The 26581-nt window shown below is 36.8% G+C and overlaps 1 protein-coding gene across 2 annotated transcripts in view; it reads left to right on the forward strand.

Moving 5' to 3' along the window:
- Positions 1-10088: 10088 nt before the first annotated feature.
- LOC149841662 (CBL-interacting serine/threonine-protein kinase 8-like) overlaps positions 10089-26581 on the forward strand; it is an 81390-nt gene continuing 64897 nt past the window's right edge. For both annotated transcript variants that reach the window (XM_089998628.1, XM_089998629.1), the window contains exons 1-6: positions 10089-10361; positions 11099-11161; positions 11250-11321; positions 14483-14590; positions 14672-14746; positions 14838-14891. In XM_089998628.1, the coding sequence (XP_089854754.1) occupies positions 10203-10361; positions 11099-11161; positions 11250-11321; positions 14483-14590; positions 14672-14746; positions 14838-14891 (531 nt within the window). In that variant the 5' untranslated portion in view covers positions 10089-10202. The remainder of the gene's footprint in view (positions 10362-11098; positions 11162-11249; positions 11322-14482; positions 14591-14671; positions 14747-14837; positions 14892-26581) is intronic.

Below are 26581 nucleotides of genomic sequence, written 5' to 3' on the forward strand. Positions count from 1 at the left end.
GTGGGAATTTCAATTCTTTCATAGTGGGCACAGTAGTAGTGATAGCACGAAGGCAATTAAAACCAAGCACATGTTGTGTGACAGTAGCTTGGTTGTCAAGATGTATAAGGAGACATGGCTCAGCTTAATTTCTTCTATCACTAGTATATTTTGTCTTTATTATTATTTTTTATGTCAAGAAACCTTCCCCAAGAACTGAGAATGGGTCCGTTCCTTTGCAAGGTAAACTTCAGCACACTTGGTGGAAGTTGAACCTAGAACAAAAGGGTCAGCACCTTCTTCCCAAGTTCGCTGTCACTCGGGTGATCAAGAGAAGTGTGACTGAGCCATTTTGTTGTTGTGCCAAACTTAGCTGGAGTTCAAATTTGAAGTTTTAAGTTTTATCATACCAGGTAGCTTTTTATCAGATTAATGTTTTTTTTTAATTTATATAAAATGTTTTTGACAAAACTCATTTTACACCGTTGTTTATTGTATGTCAGACTTCACTCAAATTTTTTATAAAATATTCAGAGTGATTTCGCTTGGGCGTTTATATCTTTCATCAGAGTTAGGTCGAAGCAGTCCTGTAACTAGAGCCATAAACTGGAGCTCTGTTAGAACAAACTTTTCTTTCTCTATACAAATCCAAATAAGGTAAAACAAAATTTAAAAATCAAGGCCAAGATGCGTAGATTAACCTAGTATTTTATTTAAATTTTTTTGGACTGATATTCAAAGAAATATTGATTTATTTCCAAAATTTGTTGAGGATAACTTATCTGGCATCTTAAAATTAGGTTTCTCAGAAAACGTTTTTGTTAAAAAGCTTCTTGAGACTATAAAACCTTTGAAATCTCAATATTTTAGATTTAATCAGATACAGTTCTTTAGCCAATCCAAACAACACTTTTTTCATAAAGAAAAACATGTATAACATGTCAAAACGTGTAAATATACTTCTGAAAATAAATATAATTCACATATACATGCTTGATGTACATAAAAAATATCTACTATATAAATCTTACCTGAAAAATCGATAGATCCTTTAGACAAAATGAAAAACAAATAGTCTAATCTATACACCACCACAACCACCAAAGTTTGTGTAGGTTTAATGGCTGCACACACTACTCCAGACTTCTTAGGCTTTTTTAGGAGAAGAGGAAGAAGAATAAAAAGAGAAAAGAAGAGAGAGAGAGAGAGAATGATTTTTGAAAAATGAGGGGGGGGGGCATGTGAGAGGGGGTATAAATAGCCATCTCCACCAATCCTAACATATTTGATATAGGACTCTCTCCTCCAAAATTATGTGGAGGGAAGAGGAGTTTTTTTTAGAAAAAAAAATTTATCTTATAAATTCCTTCCCATATAGTTATTTGTTTTTTCTTAATTTTTATTTAATTAAGATTATTAGGTTTGACTATTCTACAACTAACCACTAACAATTCTAACTAATATTATCTCTTCAAGAGGTGTGTGACATCACACCCTCTTTAATGTATTAATTAGTGATTTAATTAATTTTTCTAATTAAAAATATTAATTATCATAATTATTTATTTATCTTAATTAAAACTATATATTATTTTAATTCATATGGACTCCTGGATCCAAATGGGGGTCTACATAGGACATCCCCTATGAGGGTTCATTCCATATGCATTTGATCTAATTGATGTTTTAAATTAGATCCAATCCAAATAACACCTCAGATCCATATTAGATCCAAATGTCGATCTTAGATCCAGAATCGAAGTCTAAGATCTAAAACCACTCTAACTCACTTAGTCTTCATACTTTAGCTTTTTCAATTATCCTTAAAATATTCTTCATAGCTTGAGACGAAAGTTCATAATTAATCAAAATCAAGAATTCACAATTATAATTATAAATGCATTAATAATTCATCATTTATTCATTTTAATTATCAAAGAACAATCTCAGGTTTTACAACCTATTCCTCATAAAAAGAATTTTGTCTCCAAAATTCGATATAAGCAAGACTCAAAACAAATGAAGATATTTTTTTTGCATATTAGCTTCAGACTCTCAAGTACACTCTTCGATACCATGATGTTGCCACTGTACTTTTACTAAGAGAATAGTCTTCGTCCTCAATAACTGCTCTTTCCGATTAATGATCGCTATGAGACTCTCTTCAACGGTCAAACCTTCTCTAATGCTCATATTCTCATATTGGATCATGTATCAGGAATCCAGAACATACATCATGAGCATAGACACATTAAAGATATCATGTATCTGCGAGTACTGAGGAGGTAGTGCTACACGATATACGACCTTGCCTATCCGTTTTAGAATCGCAAACGGTCCGATGTATCTGAGACTCAGCTTTCCTTTATTTCTAAATTGGAACAAACTTTTAGTAGGAGACACCCTGTCAAGCACAAAATCTCCCACCGCAAAAGTTCCATGTACCGTCTATCTGCGTAACTCTTCTGCCAACTGTGGACCGCACAAAGTCTATCATTAATCCTTTAAACTTGCTCGGTGTAATGTCGCAAAACGATAGGTGACCACATGCTCATCAACCTCATCCTAATAAACTAGGGATCGACAAAGCCACTCATAAAGAGCCTCGTATGAAGTCATCTCAATACTAGCGTGATAACGATTGTTATACACCTCTGAGTCAGCCGACTTTGCCTATCCTTTTTTTTATAGTTGCATTGGTTCTACCAATCGTACTTATGATCATTGTCGTGAGAGTGTAAAACTCTGTAGGCTTACCCCTTGCCCCAAGATGAAAAGATCAGGTGCAATATGATTGCACAAATTTTTTTTGCATTAAGCACATGACTCCCTCCATCTTCATAATAGGCCTCTCAGTTGTGGGACCCAATGAAACACCTCGATTTGGGACCTATCGAGTCTGGGTTTATAGGTATTACTTTTTAGAGGAAATAATACAAAGTAAGCACAATAGAATCATGACATAATTTTTTTTTCTTAAAACAACATCATAGTTTCATAATAAAAAAACCCTCATAGGCTACATCATTCATGCATATTAAGAGTTCAATAAAATAAAAACATAAAACAAAATCTCATCTTCATCTAGCTGCCTATGAACACCTGTTGAAACATTTACTACTTTAATCAATTTCTGGTCGATCACCTGTAACCTAAAATTATAATTATTAAAAAGGGGCAAGTCTACAACTCAGTAAGAAACATTTATAAGCAACTGAGGACTTTGACTTATTTTAATTTTAGTTTATAGTTTAGATTACATAGCACATATATTTGTTTCTTTTAAACCCCATTAACTTTCTCAACACTCATAAGCTAGCACCCACTTGATGCTAATTGTTGTACTAAATTGGTTATACCTCAATTCTACGATGATGGCCATACTATAAATCACTATTTGTAATCTCACAAGAGTCACACGATACTGTAGCAAAAAAAGACTCGTCGTTGACTAACTGAAGAGCTATACCTGCCTCTGAGGTTTGTAATTCATGCTAGATCTTGGTCTGCCTAGAGTCTCAATCGTTGTGTAAAATATAATATCTAAGATACATTATGCAACTCAATGTTTTCTCACATGAACTACCTCAAGTTCATTATTTTCTATGTAACTTAATTAAGTTTTCTCGAGTTCTTTCTAGGGTTTTGATATTTACAAAAATTTTAAGCATGCAGAATATATAGTGTCTCTACATCAATAAACCATCAGTGGCACACACTTATGATGACTCTTACTTTGACAACCATCAGGTAGCTATTTTCATTCATCACCTCTTCTGAAGTTTATGAGATTAAGTTTAGCATGCTAAGATAGCTTAATCTTTCAGTAACCTAACTGAAAGAACGAACTTAAAGAATTTTACTCAAATAATTAATTTTGTTCTGGTGCATGTATTTTTATATTCTCTTTATGTATTTTTTATATAAAATACAATATCTCTTTGACATGCAAATTATATTGAAACTCATAAATACTTAAAATACATTTCTAGAATGCAACATCATCATATACAAGGTACAACTATGTTAAAAAAATACATGATTTCATGTAAGCTAACTCCTATAAGTAACAAACATATTATGTATTATTAACTAAGCATGCTTATAATATTCCTTACCTCAAATGGAAATGTTTTTCTCTAACCTGGAGTCGAGTCTCTCGAACCCTTGCATTTGCGGTAGAAAATATTATAAGCATGTTTATTTAATAAGACATAATCTGTTTGATACTTGTATGAGTTAGCTTATATGAAATCATGTATATTTTTAATATAGTTGTACCTTGTGCAGTTGTATTAAAGAAATGTGTTTTGTGCTACACAAGAGACAAAATGAATACATATGAGTTTGATATAATGCCAAGAATGATTTTATGTATTTATGAGTTTCAATATAATTTTTATGTTAAATAGATATTATATTTTAGACAAAAATACATATAGAGAATATAGAACTATATGCACGATAACAAAATCGAGTATTCGAGTAAAGTTCTTTGAGTCCCTTCTTTCAATTACGTTATTAGAAGTTTAACCTATCTTAGTATGTTAAACTTAACCCCATAAATTTTGAAAGAGACGACAAGTGAACAAAGCTACCAAATGGCCGTTAGAGTGAGAGTCGCTTTAAGCGTGGGCCACCATTGATTTATTGATGTAGACACACTACATATTCTACATGCTTAGATTTTTTGTGAAGATCAAAACCCTAGAAAAAACTTGAGAAAATTTAGTTAATTAGTTAAAGAGAAAATAATGAACTTGAGGTAGTTCATATGGGAAAGCATTGAGATGCATAATGTGTCATAGGGATTATGTTTCACATAACGATTGAGACTATAGGCAAACCAGGATGTAGCATAAACTATGAACCTTAGGGGCAAATATAACTCTTCAGTCTGACTCTCTGACTAGCTACTGATGAGTCTTCTTTCACTGCATTGCCTCATGATTCATGTGGGATCAAGAAGAGTAGTTTATAGTCTGACTAATATCAAAGATTTGGGGTATTCAATATAGGTTGCTACGCTCATAGTAGGCTATTACCGGTATAACCAATTTAGTACCATAGTTAGCATTGAGTGTATGTTAACTTATGAGTTTTGAAAAGGTTAATAAAGGATTTTAAAGAAACAAACATGTGTGCTATGTGATGTAAAACTAAACTAAGATTAGGGTTTAGAGCCCACTACACTTAGAAGTAAAAGTTCTCAATTGCTTATAAATGTTTTCTTATTGAGTTATAGACTTACCTCTTTTTAATAATTACAACTTTAAGTTACAAGTGATCGACAAAAGACTGATTAAAGTAGTTGTTGGTTTTAGTAGGTGTTCATAGGCGGCTATATGAAGATACAATTTTCTTTTATATTCTTTTTATTGAACTATTAATATGTACGAATGATGTAGGACTTTTTTTATTATGAAACTATGATATTTTAAGGGAAAAAAATGATGCCATGGTTCTACTATGCTCGCTTTGTATCCCAACTCAGAGAGGTTCCATATCGGGTGTTACATTAGAGGGTGATTTGGTGCTCAATGCAAAAAATTGGTGCCATGTGATTGAACCGGACATGGACTCTGCCTTAGAGAGTCGCCACACTCACATCACCTATTAGGAAACATTGGCGGCTAGATGGAGATACGATTTTCTTTTATGTTTTTATTTTATTGAACTATTAATATGTACAAATGATGTAGGGCTTTTTTATTATGAAACTATGGTATTTTAAGAAAAAAATTGATGCCATGGTTCTACTGTGCTCGCTTTGTATTCTTTCCTTTGAGAATTAATACCTATGAACCCGAACTTGAGAGGCCGTAGATTGGGTGTTACATTAGAGGGCGATCCGGTGCTCAATGCAAAAAAATTGTGCCACGTGATTGAACCCGATTTGGACTCTGCCCTAGAGAGTCACCACACTCACATCACCTATTAGGAAACATATTGCTTTGACTCGCAAAAGGGGTTGATCACCTGAAGTGTCAAACTCAAAGTATTCTTTTAACTTGAACGCATTAAGCCAATCCATCTAGGCGTGCAAACTGCGAAGTCCTTGTAAGCGTATTTATTTTTAAATAATGTTTTTAAAATAAAATTTTGCACATGTATTTTCATATCATATTCATTTTTTATGGTTCCACATTTTTAGATTCAAACTTGGATTCTCTTTAATATTTTTTGATGGATCTCTGTTTGGTTCCGAGTAAAGCCAATCCATTCCAAACTCATACCACGTGGAGTACATGTTTTTCAATACTGATTGCTGAGTTACCATAGATCTGCTGGACCGGATCTATTGAATTCTCATATTTAGATTTGGATTTTGGACTTACTGCTTGAATTTGAATGTAAAATCTTCATATATTTTTTTAATCCTGCTTTATGGAATTGAAACTGAATTAAGCACGTGTACATTTTGAATGCCATTTTCTTGTTTTTTTTTAAAAATCATACTTGGAATGCCGTTTTCTTCTTCCTGTCCTTGAAAGTAAACTTCCAAAATCATGTATTCAAAGTTCGAAGAATTTTAACCAATGTTATCAGTATCGGTGCGTACCGGCCTGTCTCGGCCATACACATAGTATCGGCAAAAACTGATATGCTGCATGATTGAATCCACTATTTTTTAATAAATATAAAGAATACAAAAAACATATTTAAATATTATTTTTAATTTTTTTTTGTTCTAACACGTGTCATGTTATGAGTGATACGTAATAAATTTTTATTATGTTTGGGCCGATACAAAACGATTCGATTGAGTATCGGTATCAGCCGATACAACTAAATGGGTGCCCAAACGATTCATGGCCGATACCGATACTGACAACATTGATTTTAACTGTTTAAAGTCAGTATCGGCTTATCGATCTGTATCGGACGATACGTATCTTATCGGCAGAAAATCCACATGCAACACCCTTGAATCAGTTATTTTTTAATAAATGTAAAAACATTGTTTTTAATATTTTTAAATATTATTTTAATGGTTTTAATATGTATCACGTTCTGATTGATACGTTATTTTTTTTTATTAATTTTAGCCGATACAGGATGATTCACTTGAGTATAGATATTGGCCGATACAGCTGAATTTTTGGCCAAACAATTCAGGGTAGATACCGATACTGACAACATTGGTTTAAAGTACCGCTAGCGGTAAGGCTTCTAGTCTGTCGCCCTTACTTTGCCTTTCTTAGCGGTCAGCTGTCCACATCAACGTTTCACTATTCACGTCATTAAGCTTTATCCGGTTCGACAAAACTACGTCAAGTTTTTGTCGGATGTAGCCCCAAGAAACAATCTTCCCGACAGGCCCCATAACGCACCCTTTTGGTGGAACCACCCATTGTCTTGAAGATAATTACAAAATTGCACCTCGCTTTACCAGCACACATGCTTTATGGATCATTGCCTGTGTGTTTGGGGCGTGATCCCCTCATCGTGGGTTCATACGTAATTGGATACATTCAAATTGGATATGAGTTTGGATCCAGAAACAGAACAGAATATGTGGTCAGTCAAGCCGCTTAACAATGTGCAGATGGATTAAAGTGTTTGAAGTACGACAGAGGTCCAATCGGATCCGACCCAAATACATATCCATATTTTGGATGTATGAACCAAAGAATATGGGCGTTTTCTGTTTCACTAAAGGCTTGGATCCATATGGCCCAGACTCACCGTACAATGAATGCCTGAACTGGATCCAGAAAGGATTCAACCCCAAATTGGTCACTAACTGTTTTTTTTATTATCAAGCTGGGAGATTAAGGCTTTCCACCTTTACTTACATTTAGGGATGGCAATGGACCGGGGCGGGGGACAGGGTCTCCACCCCCGCCCCGTCTCAAGATTAGAACCTCTATTCCCCCCTCCATCCCCGCACGGGGATGGATTTTAACCTCCACCCCCGTTTCATGTCCTCCATCCCCGGTTCAAACGGGGATGAGGCGGGGCGGGGCCCCATTTCTCTGTAGTCTATTGCCATCCTTTAGAAGGATTGGGGATGGGGGCGGGGCAGGGATCGTGGCGGAGGTGGGGCGGGGCGGGGAAAAGTGTAAGTCCATCCCCGAATGGGGATGGATTTTAACCTTCGTCACCGCCTCCATCCCCGTTCCACACCCTTCATCCCAACGGGGCGAGGCGGGCCCCCACTTTCCCCCGATCCACTGCCATCCCTACTTACATTAAACATGACCTATGGTGGTTACAGCAAGTTAACATTCCGAGACAGGTGGTTTATCTTTTCACAATACTTTTGAAACTAAAATCATGAGATTCGGTTCAGGTCCCCTGCATTGATAAACACAAGATAAAAGGCAAGGTCGCCCAAGTCTCACCTTGTTCAATCTGCCCACTGCACTGCCTTCACCCAACTCACCCATCCTTTGTTGTTTGAATGAACCCATATATTGGCTTCTGTCCTCCAAATTAACTCAAGCAGTTCCTCAAGGATTTGAATCTTTAAAAAGACTCGATCCTCCAGCCGTTGAGCAACCCCAATCGCCATGTGGTGCCCGTGAAGAGTCAATCATATCGAAGTTGTTGCCAACTGCAAGAGTAGTCACCTGAATATCAACAACTTTGATGGGGGGTGATCCATCACTGATGAATTAGGTTGAATCTGATCCAGCAGTCAATTTAGGATCTTTGTTCGTTACAATTATGCCAAACAAAGTTAACTTCATCGGTCACTGAAACTTTCGCAGCATCATGGATAACCCTGTTCCTCAACTTCCATATGTGCCATACCACAAAGTGAAAGGTTTGCTTCCAACAGACCTGCATCTAATCCTGATTGGATTTCACTCTACACCACCACTTTATCTCTTTAATAATAGTATGAGAAAAATTCTTGGTTTTACCGTACCGTGCAAAAGCACCTTTCCATGACAAAACAAAATTGGTCTCTTACTTAAAAGCAAGTTTCATTATTGGGAAAACATTAGTATATATAATTATAAAACGATCATATATATAGATAAATATTGGCTACTAAAGAAGGTAAGGAACTAACTAACTAGTAGAAATCACTTTTTTTCTTCAAAAATTTCAAATTTGTGTGTAGTTCAAATGGTAGGAATGTGATCTACATAGTTTGTTTACTAAGAAACTTGTTTTGAATCATGTGATTATGACAAGTAATTAGATTTTTAAAGGGGTCCAAAAATCAACAGTCCCCAATATGACAAAATTTTATAATTAAAAATATCACATTTTTGAAAAGAATGATCCAAGGTTTGATCATTAGCCAACAAACCATGTTTAACACATCTATGTGGATAGATTCAGTCGATACAACTTGCACCTATGATTTCTAGCTAATTAGTTCCTTATCTTCATTAGTAGCCAATATTTACCCTACATACATGTGAAAAATAATAAAAAATCCGAGAGAAAGTGTCTTTATCACGTCAATAAATATCACATCTTTTGGAGAATTACATGCCTCTCAAAATGTCACGAAATATTGAAAATATCAGCGATATTGATGGTCATGGTTTCAATCAATTTAAACCAAGCAGACCAGACTGAGACAAAGCTTGTAACTTAGCCCCCAATATGATCCTGGATGTCCTGACATATCTGACCCATTATCATCCAACCATATTGTGTTACAGGACATATTTGATTTAAACCCAAATCCAAAAATTTGAAATAAATCTCAAACTGAGTCTGGGTCCGTACTGATTCCACTAAAATAGAGTTGACCTCACATTCAGACAAATTCGGCAATACTAGATCCAGTATAAGATGCAAAACTTCAAGCCTTTTGCGTGCAAAAATGTACAAATCAATTGGATCCAACATAAAAGTACTGATTTATGAATCTAAAAATTACCTGACGTTCTGACTAACCAAACCCAAATAAGATCTCCAAATACAAACTGATCCCAGAAACGAAAAGAAAACAAAAAGCGTCGGGTTTGGATCCAATACCAGATCAATCCGACCCATTTGCACACGCGAGATGGGATGGCCATTTCGTAATTACTGAGACAGGACGGGGTACCATTGAAACAAGCACCGAAAAGCAAAAGTTTAGAAAAACTTTTTTTGAAGAAAACCCGCCATTTCCCCTCTGTTTTTTATCTGCTCCGAACCGACTCCCGCAGAGTTTATTCGCGCCTTTTAGACGAGCGCGTCGCGTTCGAGAGACGCAGCGTCAAAGAACTAGCGGCGGCCGGCGTACGGACGGGCAGGTGTCGGGAGAGATGGTGGTGCGGAAGGTCGGGCGCTACGAGATCGGGCGGACCATCGGCGAGGGCACCTTCGCCAAGGTCAAGTTCGCCCAGAACACCGAGACGGGCGAGAGCGTCGCAATGAAGATCCTCGATCGGGCCACTATCCTCAAGCACAAGATGGTCGATCAGGTGTTCTCCTTTTTCTTCCCGTCCCCATCCTCTTTCTTTCCGTCGATTTTCCGGCGTTAGTCCCGGTACGTAACGGGAATCGCCGGAGATCGGGGAGAATTCAGCGGAATTACCGTTGTCAGGGAGCCGGCCCGTAGTTTTTCGGTGGTTCTCTGGTGTTTCTAGCGGTAGATTCCTTTGGGTTTCACTGTTTTCGCGTAAACACGTGCAGCAGTTTCGATCTTGTTGATTAGGCTTCGCTGAGTTCGGATTCAATCTCGAGTGCGCATTCGTTTTGGTTTCCTGCTTTTGGTTTTATTTACGGTGAAAGGTTTCACAAGCAACGGCACTCGCGCATGTGCGATCTCGATCCACGGTTTATGAATAACATGACGTTCTGTTTCAGTACCGAATTTAGCAATCTCGATTCATCTTGTGTTTGTTCTTTATGCTCCGCTTGGGCATCTTCATCGTCGGTTGGTTTCTCGCCTAAGAAATTTCTTGTGGCTAAATGTGTTTTTTGTATTTCTTGTAAATTGAAGTAAATTGGGACGAATAACATAGCTGGAATTAATCAGAGTGGTACTGTCTTGACACACAAGGGTCTTGGGTTTAAAACTCACCGAACAAAGTAATTATCATACAATTGCTTTAGTTTTCTAACAATATCTGTGCTTGAAAGGGTTGGGCTTACGCGTGATGCATAAATTTCACCGATTAGCCTTTATAAGTTCTTAATTCCATGTTTTCTTTGCTAGATTAAGAGGGAGATTTCTATTATGAAGCTTGTCAGGCATCCTTATGTTGTACGTCTGCACGAGGCATGGAACTATTCTCATCCTTTCAACCTTGTTTATTAGATCCTATACTATTAGTTCTTTCACTAATCTGAAAGTTTCTGTTTTGTAGGTTCTGGCTAGTCGCACCAAAATTTACATAATTTTGGAATACATCACGGGTGGTGAATTATTTGATAAAATAGTAAGGATTTGTCAGCTCTCCAAGGCCATTGTGTTTGCCGAAAGAGTATTTCTCCCATGAGTTTTTATGTTCTCTGCTTGTCTGCTGCTAAATGGGTGTAGCTTATACCACTATAGAAGAAGAATTAAATACCTTTTCTTTTTCACTGTTATTTATATGGCAAAAGATATTTATTACTCTTACTGTGTTTCTGATAATATCAGCCAAACCATTTTAGGCATCAGATTTCGTAGCTCTATATTTACTCAATACAAAAATGCAAGCTTTTATTACCACTTTACCAGCCTTGCTAGTTTTGAATCTGAGGTATTTTTATGATACCGTGTGCATTTTCTTCTTTAGGAAGTGTTGTAAAAGTTGATCTTTATCCGACCAGTGATATGATTCAACACTATATTGATGAAAGTCTGAATGAGTCGGTCCCAGAATTAAGTTTGGGAAGTGAATCATACTTTGTGATGTGTCCTGTACGCTAGATAATGTGGACTCCGTCTTTCATTCAAAAGGGCTTTGCCCTATGTCACATAAACATGGATGCGGATATGGAAGACGGCATGGATACACTTGACATGGCATGGGAGGTATGTAAAACTAGGACAAGAGGACACAACCATAATATATATATATATATATATATATATAGTCACCTTTATCGTTCAAGGTAATTTCTCGGTGAGGGTTTTTCTCGGAGATATTTTCAAAAAGTGAGTTTTCTCGAGAAAATCTTGGAAGGTTTAAAAATGGAAAAATATAGTAAATACTAAAAAACAAGAAATAATAGGTTTTCTAGTGTTTTTCTTACAAAAATATAAAGAAATTGTTAGAAAACTTTTAAAATCTAAAAAAACAAAAAATATACTTAAAATATATGAAAAAATGCTTTTTGAAAATCTCGGAAAAATGTCGTGATAATACCACAATATTTTTTTATTCTGGTGATACTTTGAAAATCTCATGAAAATATCGACCAATAATGTTGCAATATTTTCAAATATAGGCAGTATCAGTGACTTTGATATATATATATATATATATATATATATGTTTTGTATGATTATGTACAGTGAAAATTCTTAAGTTAATCAATAAACCATGGATATCATCTTGAGCTTGAATAACAATTCTAAAATAAATAAATAATCCCCCAACGTTTTTCCATTAAAAAAAATTGAATATTAAATATAAGCTGAGAATTGCAATGTAATGTAATCGATGTAAAATTTCAAAAGAAAGAGCTGTGAAAGTATCTTCAACAAGATACTAAGATCAAGATTACAATATTCTTGATAATGAACACATGCAGATACGCACAAACAAGAACACTTGAAACACTTGTGCACAAAAGCACAGTACAAAAACTCACAAATGCACAAAGGCATACAAATGAATCATAAATATAAAAACTAGCTTGGGCTTAGTCCCCAAAAGCCATGGGAACATGAGAGAATGCCCATATTTATAGGGCTTTGTGACCGTTGGAGGGGCTCCAACGACTAGTGTGTTGGCCCCTCCCAAGGTAAGTACATCATTAAATACAAAAATAAAAAAGAATTTAAGAAAGGAAAAGAAAATACAAAAAGAATTACAAGCATATTCACGAAAAAGAATATGTGTAAAAAGACTAAACTACCCCTACGGCTAACAATAATAAAATATATATATTTTATATATATAATGAGTAGATACGTATACATATATATATATATATAGTATATGTATATGTATTACCTTATATATAAAATATATATATTAGATTACATGGTTGATTATACATAATTTAACAAAAGCACCCAAGTAAATACAGAATAAGCAATTAAGGCCGTCACAAGAAATAGGCTAGTTAAGGATACTGTTGACCATGTCTTACACAAGTTTGATTGTCCACGAAGTGTCATCATGTGTTTAGTGTCTTGTCATGTTGACAAGGGGCACACGTGAAGTGTCCATGTGACATAGGTTTTGACGAAAGTATAGTTTGGTCATCAAATGAGATAGTTGGATGGTTAAGCCACACTATCATTAGTGATTGGTCTCAGTTTCAAATCCCACAGGGGTTATCCTTGCCTATCCTACAAATAAATAAATAAATAAATAAATAAATAAATAAATACACACACATATCGCAGTTTGGCCAAAATGTTTCTGTGTTTCTTATTTTTATTGTTTATGTACACTGATTCCTCATCCCATGTAGGCCCTTCATGACCATCTCGAGCAGTTTCTTTACAATCTTTAATTTAGGTTCAGTAATACTTGTTGTATAACTCTATCAAGAAAGTGTATGATCCAGAATTAGGAACCTCTGCTACTAACTGTTTCTTAATGATGTATCATCCACATACATTCTGCAGTTTTAGCTAACTTGCTTGAGGAATTCTCATAAATGTCTTTTCGTATTATGGTTGTCATAACAGGATGTCCTACTCTTAATCATACTTTATGCAAAGGCAACCACTTTCAAGTTTCACCTGAAAATCAGAAGAAACCACATGGAAACAGTATTGCAACACTTTGAGAAATATCTAATATCTCTCAAATGAGAAGGTGGAATATCAGAAGAATCTAGTTTACAGTCTCAGACGTCTTTAGCACAATGTTGAAATGTTACTATTTCTATTTGATTGTTGTCTTCATCTATCTCTTAAAAGGATGCTTTGCTCTAAGTGTAAATGAATACACACACACACAAAGATATCGTCTTTAGTGTATGCCAAGAGCCACAACTTTGTTAATGTTTATGTTTTCCCTTGAAACTTTAGCACCATACTCAAGATCCTGGGATAGTAGGAGAGAAATTTCCTGCAGTATAACTTCAAATAGGCCCCAAAAAAAATTACAGTTGGACACTGGAGCACTAAATGAGGCCCTGATTGTGGTGGTTGCATTTGTGAAATTCTCCTGTTTTATGTGTTTGGCATATTTTTCTGTGGTGATTGGTTCCTTGTTTTTCTCGTCTTTGCAGTGATATACCTGTATAAAAGTGATCCATACAATATTATTAAATTTATATGGAAAGTACAAACCGGTGATTTTATTCAAATCATGGTGCTGGAAGAACTTCAGATTGTTTATTTCTTAGCTCTATTTGGTTATTGTTGTGACACATTCCATGACATTATGTCTTTATTGGTAATTGTTGATATAGGCTTTGTTTGACTCAGGTTCGTCAAGGGCGACTTAGTGAAAATGAGTCAAGGAGATATTTTCAACAGCTTATTGATGGGGTGGATTATTGCCATAGCAAGGGAGTCTACCACAGAGATTTGAAGGTGTTATAAGGCCAGTATTTTTTTATAGATATTGAGTGTTATGTTGTAAAAGTTGTAACAATCTCTGATTTCCATGTGCAGCCTGAAAACCTTCTTCTTGATTCTGAAGGGAATCTAAAAATTTCCGATTTTGGCCTCAGTGCATTGCCACCACATGTATGTTCTCTATGCCTCTTTCTCTAATAATTTTCATCTAATAATGACAATTTTGACCGAGAATGATAGTTTGCATGCTCTTCATCTCTAGGGTGTTGACCTCCTTCATACTACTTGCGGGACTCCAAACTATGTATCCCCTGAGGTACTTGATTTTGAATTTAGTAACCCATCTCATCATGTTGGTATCATGGTTTGCAAGCATTTGAGTAGGTTTGCATAGGAGAACATGTGATGGCTATTCATATTTCTTTGAACTATGCTAGATGCACACCTATGATGTACATTGTCCTACTGTGGTTTTAACTAGGGGTGGCAATTTCTGACACGACCCACCAACCCGACCCGCCAACCCGCTTCTTAGCCGGGTTCGGGTTTGGCTTAAACGGGTTCATGTCGTAAACGGGTCGACCCGCCTAACCCGTTTATTAAACGGGTCGGGTTCGTGTTAGGGGTATGCCAACCCGCCAACCCGTATATTATGTATTCGCTTCCCTCTCCCTCCCTCTTCATCTCGTCCGTCCATCGATGGCCTCCGCCTCGTCCTCTCTTGATCTCTCCTCCCTCCTCGCCTCCGTCTCCAAAAACCCTAAGTCGTCGTCGCCCAGGTCGCGCTCCGCATCGCTCCCGGTCGGGAAGTGCCTCGGGGCCTTAGGCCCTCGCCGGGCCTCCGCCGGATGGCACGGGCGCGGGATCGACCCCGCCTGTGCAATGGATGTATCCGTCTCGGAGCAGCAGGGCGACGAGCCGTCGTCTGTCGCCGGTGACGGCCGGAAGTGGATTCTGGTGGTTCTGCTTGTTGCGCTGCCCAAGGGGGAGAGGAGGGTCATCATCCAGAACGGGGAGACAATCTTGTTCTTGTGGTACAAGGACGAGATCTTTGCGATTGAGAACCGGTCGCCAGCCGAGGGCGCCTATAGCGAGCGAGGGCCTCCTCAATGCGAAGCTCACGCAGGTTTTTTACCCGTTTACCCGACCTGACCCGTTTATTAAACGGGTTAACCGTGTTGTGTTGGGTTACCTGTTTAATAAATGGGTCGGGTTCGTGTTTGCCACAGCCGACCCGTTTAATAAACGGGTCGGGTTCATGTTGAGGTATGCTGACCCGCCAACCCACCGACACGACCCGCCAACCCGACCTGATTGCCACCCCTAGTTTTAACAGTGACATGGTGACTGCATATATAGAGTCTAAAAGTAGACACACTTCTGCTGCCATGTGCAATGTCAAGGGCATCATGGAACTAGCATAAAGGATGAAGGAATTCCTGAAAATAATCTGCTATACCTCTGCATGTGGCAGCAGAACGTTGTGAGACCAGTACTGTGGCCATGCAACCATTTTCATTATTACTAATTGTTAATCTTGCGTAGGCTTATGGTTTGCTTCTTTTGTTGCTTCTATTAATTTTATCTTGAGTATTATTTTTCACTATGTTTCACCTTCATTTAGTTACGATGAATTTCACATTACACAGCTGTATATATATATATAGATGAGCTTACACAAAAGTATATGGTTTATGCTTGTTTTGTATCATTATTTGGGGTATTTCTATCTTTTTCCTTTTGTTGTATTTGTATGTTTCTTGAGGGTAATTTAGTGATTTTACTTGTTCTATATAAGTGCCTTACTCTCCTTTCATACTTAAGGAAACAAGATCGGTTGTATTACCAAAACTATTTTTCCCCCCATGGTACCATGGCTGGGGTTTGGGAACATTGGGGGACTGATTGCTCCTCTGCTATCATATTTAGATATTTTCTTCATTATCTCCATATGTCATTTTTTGAGTATCTACTGACTTGGCAATGTATATATGGTGATGTCATTGCCTAACAACATAATAAACATTTGGTTGTAGATCTCTTGCTTTTTGTAGAAAGAAAGTATCACCATATTGTAGAGAGTGGTTTAGCTATGATTCATGCGAGTGACATGCCTTTATTCTTGTGGACAAAAGCTTTTCATTCTGCAATGTTTGTAATAAAAAGGTTACCGATGAAAGATCTGCAAAACAGGTCACCATTTTTTATGTTGTATGGGAAACATCCAAATTACGAAGACTTGAATGGATGGGGCTGCACATGTTATGTTCATTTAGATAAATCGTTGAGAACCAAATTTGACCAAAGAACTCACGTGTGTAAATTTGTTGGATATGCGGATGATTATGAAGGCTACCGCTGCTATGATCCTTCAGGGCTTGTTTGATCCCCTATCCCTGCTGGATTTGATACTAAAATCTCATTGGGAAAAGGGTTGAATCAATCATTGGATGTTGTGGACTCGCTGAACGCGTTCGACGCATCCATATTTGATGTAATTTTCGTAACACCCACTGTTACATTTACAACGTGGATACGGGGTACATTGTGTTTGAAAAAAAATCGGGGGGAAGGGGTCCCTCGACTCTCATTCTCCTCTCCTCTCTCACAAGAAAATCTTTCTCTCTCTCCCAACTGCAGGGGTGTGGCTGGCGGTGAGGGACGAGGCGGCGTCTGGGGTCACCAACATCGGTGGTGATGCTGTCGGCAAGACTGGCGGTGTCCTCCTTTTCTTCCCCCTTCTTCTTCTGTTAAAATGTAACATGTAATACATATATAATATATATATTAATAAAATAATATATATATCTATATATATTTTATTTCTTTTAGTTTTTGCTTCTTTTCTTTTATTCTTTCTTTTTATTTTTCTATTTCATTTTGAACTACTTGGTCAAGATCTAGTTAGATCTTGACCATTTTTATAGGTTGTTAGACCCAGTCCAATGGCTATAAATAGAGCCGTTGGACCTATGTCAGATGGATGCGGGTACGAGTACGAGTGCGGCGCAATTTCAAAAATTTTGGGCACAGGGACTCGACTATATATATATATATTTTAAATATATATAATTATATATATAACAATAAATTAATAATAAGATTGTAAATTTTAAAACAAAAACAAAAAGTAATTATTAACAACACAAACTTATCAAAATATAACACAATAACACATAAAGAAGTTTGTGAGTGTGATAAACAACAAAACTTATCATAAATCTGCCTCATCGTCTGAATTAGAGGGAAGAACAAGATCGAGGTAGTCCATGTTGAGAGTATGCAAATCATGTTCTCCCTCCAAGTCAAAATCTTCTAGATTTACATCCCAATGCTTGGATGGTCCACAATTGCATAAAAAAATGACTAACTTAGTATCTAACTTCAAACTTTGAATACAAATATTTAAATACGAACTTTGAATACAAACGAAAAAAAGTACCTATACTCATCTGCGAAAACGGGGGAGGCAGGGAGGGGATCGACCCCTCCCCTATGGAAACGGGGTAGCAGGGAGGGGCTTAGCCCCTCCCTGCGAAAATGGGGCACCGAAGAGGGGCTCGGCCTCTCCCCTGTGAAAACGGGATGGCAGGGAGGGGCTCAACCCCTTCTTTGCGCAAACAGGGAAAAGAAGACAACGAGAGGGAGAGAGAGATATTACCTGAGAGGTGGCCGGAAAAAGGGGAGTCACCGGCATTGGGAGATGGCACGGGGGGTGTTGGTGTCGGCTGTCGGAATACGACGAGCGAGAGGGAGAGTCGAGCGTCATGGGCTGTCGACACCGGGTGGCCAGGAAACGGGAGGGAAAAGGGAGACTGGAGGGTCGGTGTCAAATGGTCGCCGACGACGGTGGTCGCCGGTGGCCTGCCGAAGCTCGGATGAGAGAGGACCTAACCCTATAATTTTGTAAAAAGAATTCGGGCCCGACCACTCGACTATTTGAGATCCGGGTCGGGTCCGGACCCGACCCGAGTTCAAATTATTTTTTAAAAATGGATGAATGTAGACTCGGTCAATGTTGACTGAGTCTAAAACATGGACGAACTCGGCCCAGTGCGTTGACTGAGTTCGACTCTTCGTTGATCGTGTCTGCCACATGTCCGAAGCCGCACCCATGTTCGCACCTATGTCAGGGCGTGTCGACGCACCGCGTCGACCTTCAAGCCGAGTCCGTGTGACTTAGCGTTGGACTGGGTCCAACTACTCTTAGGAAGAGCTCTTCCCACCACACTCTTGTATATATATGGGTGACCCCCTCCTTTGTATTAAAATGCTTTTTAAGCATCTCTTGTGAAGAAATAAATATTTTATTATTTTAGTGTGTTCTTTCATTTTACCCTTTTATGAGTTGTGCTTAAGGTGTCTCCAATAGACACTCTTTTGAAGGTTTCTTGTGCTTTTGTGGAAGTCCACCATTTCTTTATATGGTATCAAAGCTTTGAAGAACTTTCGATCTTGAAGATCCTTGCCTTGTTTTCCGTGCTTCCCTTGCAAAGAGTATTTTATCCTCTTGTTCGTGACTCAAGGGATCGTTTTAGAGAAAGAAAGGACTTTGGAGGAAGCATGGCTACGAAATTTTATGATTATGCTCATTCTTCTCCTCTCTTATCTTTTTCTCTCTTCTTTTTCACACCATTGTAAAAGATGGATGACAATGATAAGATTGTAAAAGTATCTTCAATAAGATACTAAGATCAAGACCTTAATATTCTTGATAATAAACCCGCCACGAATGCACAATAAGAACACTTTAGAACACTTGTGCACAAAAGCACAACTCACAAATAACCCACAAATGCGCAAAGGCATAAAAATAATGGAATCAATTTATTGAGCACTTGGGCTTTGACTCAAAGCCATGAGAGAATACAAAGGGGAGAGCCCCTATTTATAACCACACAAAAGGAGCCTTGGAGGGGCTCCACTCATAGACGTTGGAGCCCCTCCAACGGTCACAAATGTGACCGTTGGAGGGGCCCAACGTCTATTTGAGTGGGCCCCCCAAGGTACCTTTAGGTACAAAAATAAAAGAAATAAAAATAAAAGAAAAAAGAAAACTAAAATAAATTACAAACACATTCATAAAGTGAATGTGCGTAAAAATAGAGGAAAAGACTAAACTACCCCTATGGCTAAACAAATAGAAATATATATTTTATATATATAATAAGTACATACATATACATATATATTAATATATGTATATGTATTACTTTATATATATAAAATATATATATTACATTAAGTGATTAGGTACATAATTTAACAAAGATCACCATCATACCCATGAAATTAAATGACACCAACTATATAATGTGGGCTTCAATCGTGAAGCACCACATTTGGGGAAAATGGTTCTGGGTAACCAAAACTAATTCTCATAAAAGTAGAGAATGACAAAAGTATTTCTCACGGAAGGAGATAAGAACCAGGTGTTGGCAACCTATGAGAAAAAGTGGAAAGAATGGAGAATAGGGCACGCCAAAATTATGTCATGGCTAATTAATAACTTTAACATAAAAAAATGCTCTAGTTTTGCTAAATTTGAGCATGTTGATAAAGCTTGGGAATATCTTAAAAATATGTATTCCCTCAAAGATATTGCACGTGTGCAATTTACAAGACAAAGTCCGGACGATGACTCAAAATGACAAAACTATTTGAGAGTATTACAATGAATTATCCGAACTTTGGGAGGAATTAACTCTTCTTTAGCCAAAATGACATTGTTCCGAAGATATCGAGTTTCGTCAAAAGCAACTCGATATAAAACATTTTTATCAATTTATAAAAAGTTTAAGATCGAAATTTGAGTCGACCAAATCAGCTCTTCTACATCGTGAAAAAGTTCCCTCTATCATTGAAACTATAGAGGAACTAACTATGGAGAATAACAAACTTAGGAAGAATATTCAAAAAATTGAAGATGACTCCGTTCTAGCTATGTTTAGATCGGGTAACTATGTGTGCACTTATAGGTCTCCTCACTTTGGTAGACAAGGTGGTGATTTTGACGAAAGAAAAGTCATTTGTCGTCATTGTCATGAACTGGGGTATTATAGGCCTCAATGTCCTAAGCTCAAGAGAAGAGACAAAAAGAATGTTGCATCGGTCGAATCAGAATCAAATGATCAAGATGCACCGGTTTCTATGGCTCAATTGATAAAAATGATTTAACCTCTTCTCAAGAGGGCATCCTCCTCAATTGAAGCCTTAACTGGAGCAGTTGTTTCATCATTCTCCGATCCCGGTAACTTTCCTTGACTCCTTGATTCTGGTGCTTTTTTTCATATGACCCCAAATGTCAATAACTTATCCGAATGTTTTAAAAGTAACTCAAGTGTGTCAAAAGTTTTCACAGTTGGTGGTGTAACGACCCCAACTCATACTCCTTGAAAATGCAGATTTTTTTAAAACCATTGCGGAAATATTCCCAGAAACTCGGGGCCTTTACAGTTCCACTCCCAATTGGATGAAACAACCAGCCACAAGAGACCATATATTTATCATTCATACAAAACCAAACAAACTTTTATTGAATAATTAATGATAGTCTCGAGACAATTTGCATAAAGAAATTCAGAGTGCATGAATAATTAAATGCAAATTAAAAGTAAGGAAATGCAGAGCCACACTGTCCATCTGTGAAGCTGTCTAACAAACGTGTAGCATTCATAGCTCTCTTAGAAGCAAGTCGCTTCACTGATCTCCTACGGCTGCAAAAACCACAAAAGTAGGGGTGTCAGAAATCCGAGGAATTCTGTGTACGAATCCCTCTAATAAAATAAATGAACATAATGAATATAAATAAGAATTCATGCAATAACTTAGAGGTAAGCAATTATGACAAATTCATAATTCGATTAAGCATTCATGCAATAGAGACAATTATTAAGCATGAGAGAACATTTAATAAATAACAGGGATCACAAATTAAACAATAAAATCATTTAATATGTAGTAGGGATCAACATTATGCATTCACCAATATTTAACAATTAAGAGAACATGTAAACATGCATGATCTAATGTATATCAGGAATATGCATGACTTCAGTGCAATGCATGAGTAAATTATTACCTATTATTAGAATTTTCTTTTCATATGCATGTCCCTCTTAAATGTACACAATTTAAGTTCCTCTTTTTAATTACCGTTGCCCGCGGATACACCAAATCTGTAAAATCCCCGAGGTAAGTTAGGTTCTCAGGATAGCTTAGCATACAATTTGTATTTTATTATTGAGTTTCAATCTTAGCTCTCGACCGAAACAACCTTCAAAACATTAGACAACCCATCTAATATAGGGGACACCAGGGACCACCCATCCACAAGTGCCACTTTTCTTGGTATACGAAAACAGCAACTGTGTCTACACACCACCCCCAGGCAAAGTGATGGACTCTCTCTAAAATCGTGGCCAAGAGAAAGAACCTCAATATCGGGTTCAAGGTAACAATAGTGCACACAGAGTTTTTTATCCTCGTAGTTCCCCAAAACCGAAACTCCAAGAGTCTCGTACTCCCGACGAGACATCTTAGAAAGTACATGACACTGTTATTTTATTTTTATTAGATTATTTTTATCTCATTTCTTTAATTTGCAATTCAGCATGCAAACAAAGGCAAAAACTCACATCTACCTTGCGAGAACCATCACGGGACTCCCGCCGTGGAAACACATAGAATAGTTAAAGAAGGAGCAACCCAGAGCTTGGGGCCCACCCAGTGTTAAAATGTAGTCTCTCTTATATATATATATATATCTCAAACCTGATAAGGGTATTTATGTAAATTCACGTATTTTACGCATATTCTCACTTGAGAATATGATTGTACCTTTTTTTCTTTTTCTTTTATTGTATTTTCTTTTTTACTTTTTTACTTTTGATTTGATCTAACATGAGGGGCCCCACAATGCACATGTTGGAGCCGCCTCCAACGTGTGTTAATGAGCACCTCCCCCCCATGTCTCCAAGGTATTATAAATAGGGATGATCCCCTTTAGTTTTTTCCATGCTTTTGTAAAGCCCCATTTGGGACCCAATATATTGAAGTTGATATTTTTTATGCCCTTCTGCATGCGTATCCGTGCCTTTGTGCACTTGTGGGAGTTCTCCTTTGTGCCTTTGTGTACACTTCGTGTTTCTAGCCTTGTGTTTATACACAATATCTCTTTTTATAGAGGTTTTCAGATGGTATCAGCGCAAGGTTGATTGGAGAAAGAAATTTGTGCCATTCACAATATCAAGTGCCTCGAAAAGCATGCCTTTAACTTTTTTGTGATTGGCGTGAAGACTCTCCTCCGTCTAATATTTTAGAAGATTACTACAAGTAAGATTTAAAATCTTATTGTGATACGTATTCTTTTTTCGCATCTTTCCTCTCTTATGGGTGAAAAAGACTCCCATTTCTCTCTTGGGTTTAAGCTTAATGACTCAAATTAAAATGTATGGGCTGAAAATATGGAAGCCTATATTAAAGGAAAAGGGCTTTGGGGTTACGTTCAAGGCTCAATTTCGTAACCGGAGCCTAAAATCACTTTGGTTGAAAGAGGAGAAATAAAAATTCTTGAGGGAGATGAACAAACCAAGGCTCTTGAAGAATATAACAAAAAACATGAGGACTGGGAAAATGAAGAACTTCAAAATCTTGTCATGGATCTTGTCCTCCGTTGAGACAAGAATTAGTGCCAATATTATAAAGTTTAAAAAGGCATCTCAAGTATGGGAGTACCTTGAAAAGATGTACACTTCTAGGGACTTGTCCCATACTTATTATCTCAAAAAAAGGGCATTAACTCTTCTTCAAGGAGAAGTGACTATAAGGGAGTATTTTGCCAGCTTGCTATGTTCGAACCAAAGTGGAGTGGAGAGGCCATAGAGCTTCGTCATAAACAATTAGAAGAATATCAATTTTTTAATTTTTTGAATGGGCTAAGTCCTGAGTTTGAGCAAATTAGATCTTCTCTTATATCCTCATTCACCTCTCCCTCTCCAGAGGACGTCATTACAAAATTAAGTGGAGAGGAAACTAGTATGAGCATTAGCAAGCAAAGTCCAAGTGTTCTTGCAATGCCCATAAATCAAGAAGAGGGTGATGGGGTGAATGCCGTTTCTAGGCCCGGGAACAACTTGAAGACATATAAACCTCTCATTTTAAAATTCAAGGATCCAATGGGGGACAAGGCGGAAGAAGAGACTATAGCAAAATTGTGTGTCACTTTTGCAAGGAACCGAGACACATCAAACCAGTTTGTCCCAAATGGAATAAATTATTGGCTATGACAACCACATCCCAACCATAAAAAGAAGAAGGTACATCTATCAAATTATGGAAGCTCTTCAATCTCTTCTTAAGGGAGCCATTTCCGGTGCCGCCGTATCTACTCCTTCCCCTCTAGGTAAAACTTCTTGGCTTTGAGACTCGGGTGCTTCTTTTCATATGTCTCCAAACATTTCTTCTCTTTCCGAATATTCTAAAACTTTGTCACCATCTTTTGTTTCAACCACGGATGTCACTTCTCTTGAAATTAAGGGGATTAGAAACTTTGAAACCCAAAATTTCTTTATTCCTAAAATTAGATTTATACCTAAATTGAATTTGAACTTACTTTCCATCTCTCAACTCTAGGACCTTGGATGTAATATTCAATTCTCATCTAATAAGTGTTTAATACAGGATCACCGGTCCGGAAAGCTGATTGGGGAAGACTCTAGGAAAGGAGACTTGTACTATGTGGATTCTCTTCAAATCCCTACAACTCCTTTTTGTAACGTGGCCCAATATAAAGACATAAATGTTTGACACAAAAGACTTGGTCATCCCAACATCACCAAGTTATCCTATTTGCATTTTATTAAAAATCTTTGTAAAAGTACTTTCTCTTGTAATGATTGTATTCTTAAAAAAATGAGAAGTATGCCTTTTGAACAAAGATCTATGTTTACCACTAAACCCTTTGAAATTATTCATTCGGATGTTTGGGGACCGACACCCGTCATATCCAAGAGAGGTTTCGCCTATTATGTGATTTTTGTGAATGATTTTTCACGATATTGTTGGATATATTTTCTCAAACGTAAGCATGAAGTGTTTTCATGTTTTAAATCATATCATATGATGATAAAAAATCAGTTTAATAGTAATTTAGAGATATTTAGTGTAACGACCCAAATTTTTTAACCTTAGTTATAGTTCAAATATTGAAATTTCGAGACCAATTTTTTTTGATAAGTATAAGTAAATCAGATCTTATAATGCGGAAACGATTTTTAAAAACGGTTAAGACTTTGGGTGCGGTTACACTAAAGATAACAATCAAATCAAAATGTATGGGATATACACATTTCAAACCACATACAATATAAGACTGAAATATGAAGAATTTTAATTTCATTTCAAATCAGAGTATGAAAAAATACTTCAGTCTCTACATGATCAAGTACTCATCATACTTTACCTGCATTACCTGTCTCCCATAAAACGGGGCCAGACTCACTAAAGTCTGGTAAAATAACCCAAACTCAAACTTAAAGAAAACATATCAAGCATTTAAAGGTAAAGATATATTATTCATCCATCGTTAAGTGATAGACAAGGGAACAACGTCCTATGAGTCATTCATTTCAAACATTCGAACATAAAACATTTAAAAGCACTTCATCACTTAATATTCTATTCAACCTTAACTCACGTAATAAAACAATATCTATATGCATTTAAGTCATACAAGTCATCGCATAAATATATATATATATATATAAGACATTCAGATCAATGCATCATTTTCATATGCATTCATAATTCTTATAAACAATAAGTCAAATCACATTTGACCATTCCAATGTGAAACATACACACATACTTTATAAGTAATTTGATTAAATATTCATGATACACATCAATCATGATACATAGGTGTGATATATTTACTCAAACAATCATAATGCAATCATTTGCAATGAAACTATATAGGCGTGATGTATCATTCACCTAATAAGTCAAAACTAGTCATTTGTAGGCATAATGTGTCATTCACCTATGCGCTAATATAAGCGTCACAATCGTAACCTCATATCAAGATCTAAAATCAATAATGATCTGATTATCATATCTGAGTTCAATAGATAATCATGCTATAATAGAAAAGCCAAATCTATAGATTCATAACTGGCTATCTCAATCAACTCAGAAGATCATCACAATTCATCATAATATTTCATTTATTCATAATAAAGATTTACAAAATCTACACCGGATCACCTGGTCTGGGAAATGTACAACCTCATAAGAAGTTACTGCCCTAGACGGATGGTCTGCCTGGTCTTGGACAATGCACTTTCTCACAGGAATATACTGTCTTCGCGGGCTACCCGATCTTGGACAATGCACTTCCTCACAGAGACTTACCGCTCTAGTCGGATTACCTGATCTGGTCATGCACACCCTCACAGAGAATCCTTTGGTAACAGTTCCTCAGCAGGTAATTTATCCAGTAAAAACTATTGTGATACATGCATCAATACAATTGACCACTCTCAGGGTCGATAGCCATCAATACGGGCATAAGCATGTATACAATCAAAGCATCACATTATACATCACTTCATATGACATTAAAATTATAAAATAACACCTTTAACCAATAAGGCTTCATGAACCAAAGTTCACTATTGAACTTAAACATTTATCGCATGCATTCATAATTTCATTTCACGTGGCGTTTAAATCATATCATACATAAGTATATTATCCTACGCATCATATCATCGCCACAAAGAACATTGCACTTCGTAAATTGAACCTCGAAGCATGCGTAAACAAAACATGAGTTCTATGCATGCATACGTGAACATGCACATTTCATAATACGAAGCAACTAAACCTTAACATACATAACTCCTACGTAGTTCGAGATTTGCACACACGATAAAGGTCATGCATTTTTTACCACATGAATCGATATATCACCTTAGATATAATTGTGTAAGGGTTGGTCAAAAT

The sequence above is a fragment of the Nuphar pumila genome, chromosome 3, assembly GCF_984573655.1.
Source record: "Nuphar pumila chromosome 3, dmNupPumi1.hap1.1, whole genome shotgun sequence".
Classification (NCBI taxonomy): Eukaryota; Viridiplantae; Streptophyta; class Magnoliopsida; order Nymphaeales; family Nymphaeaceae; genus Nuphar; species Nuphar pumila.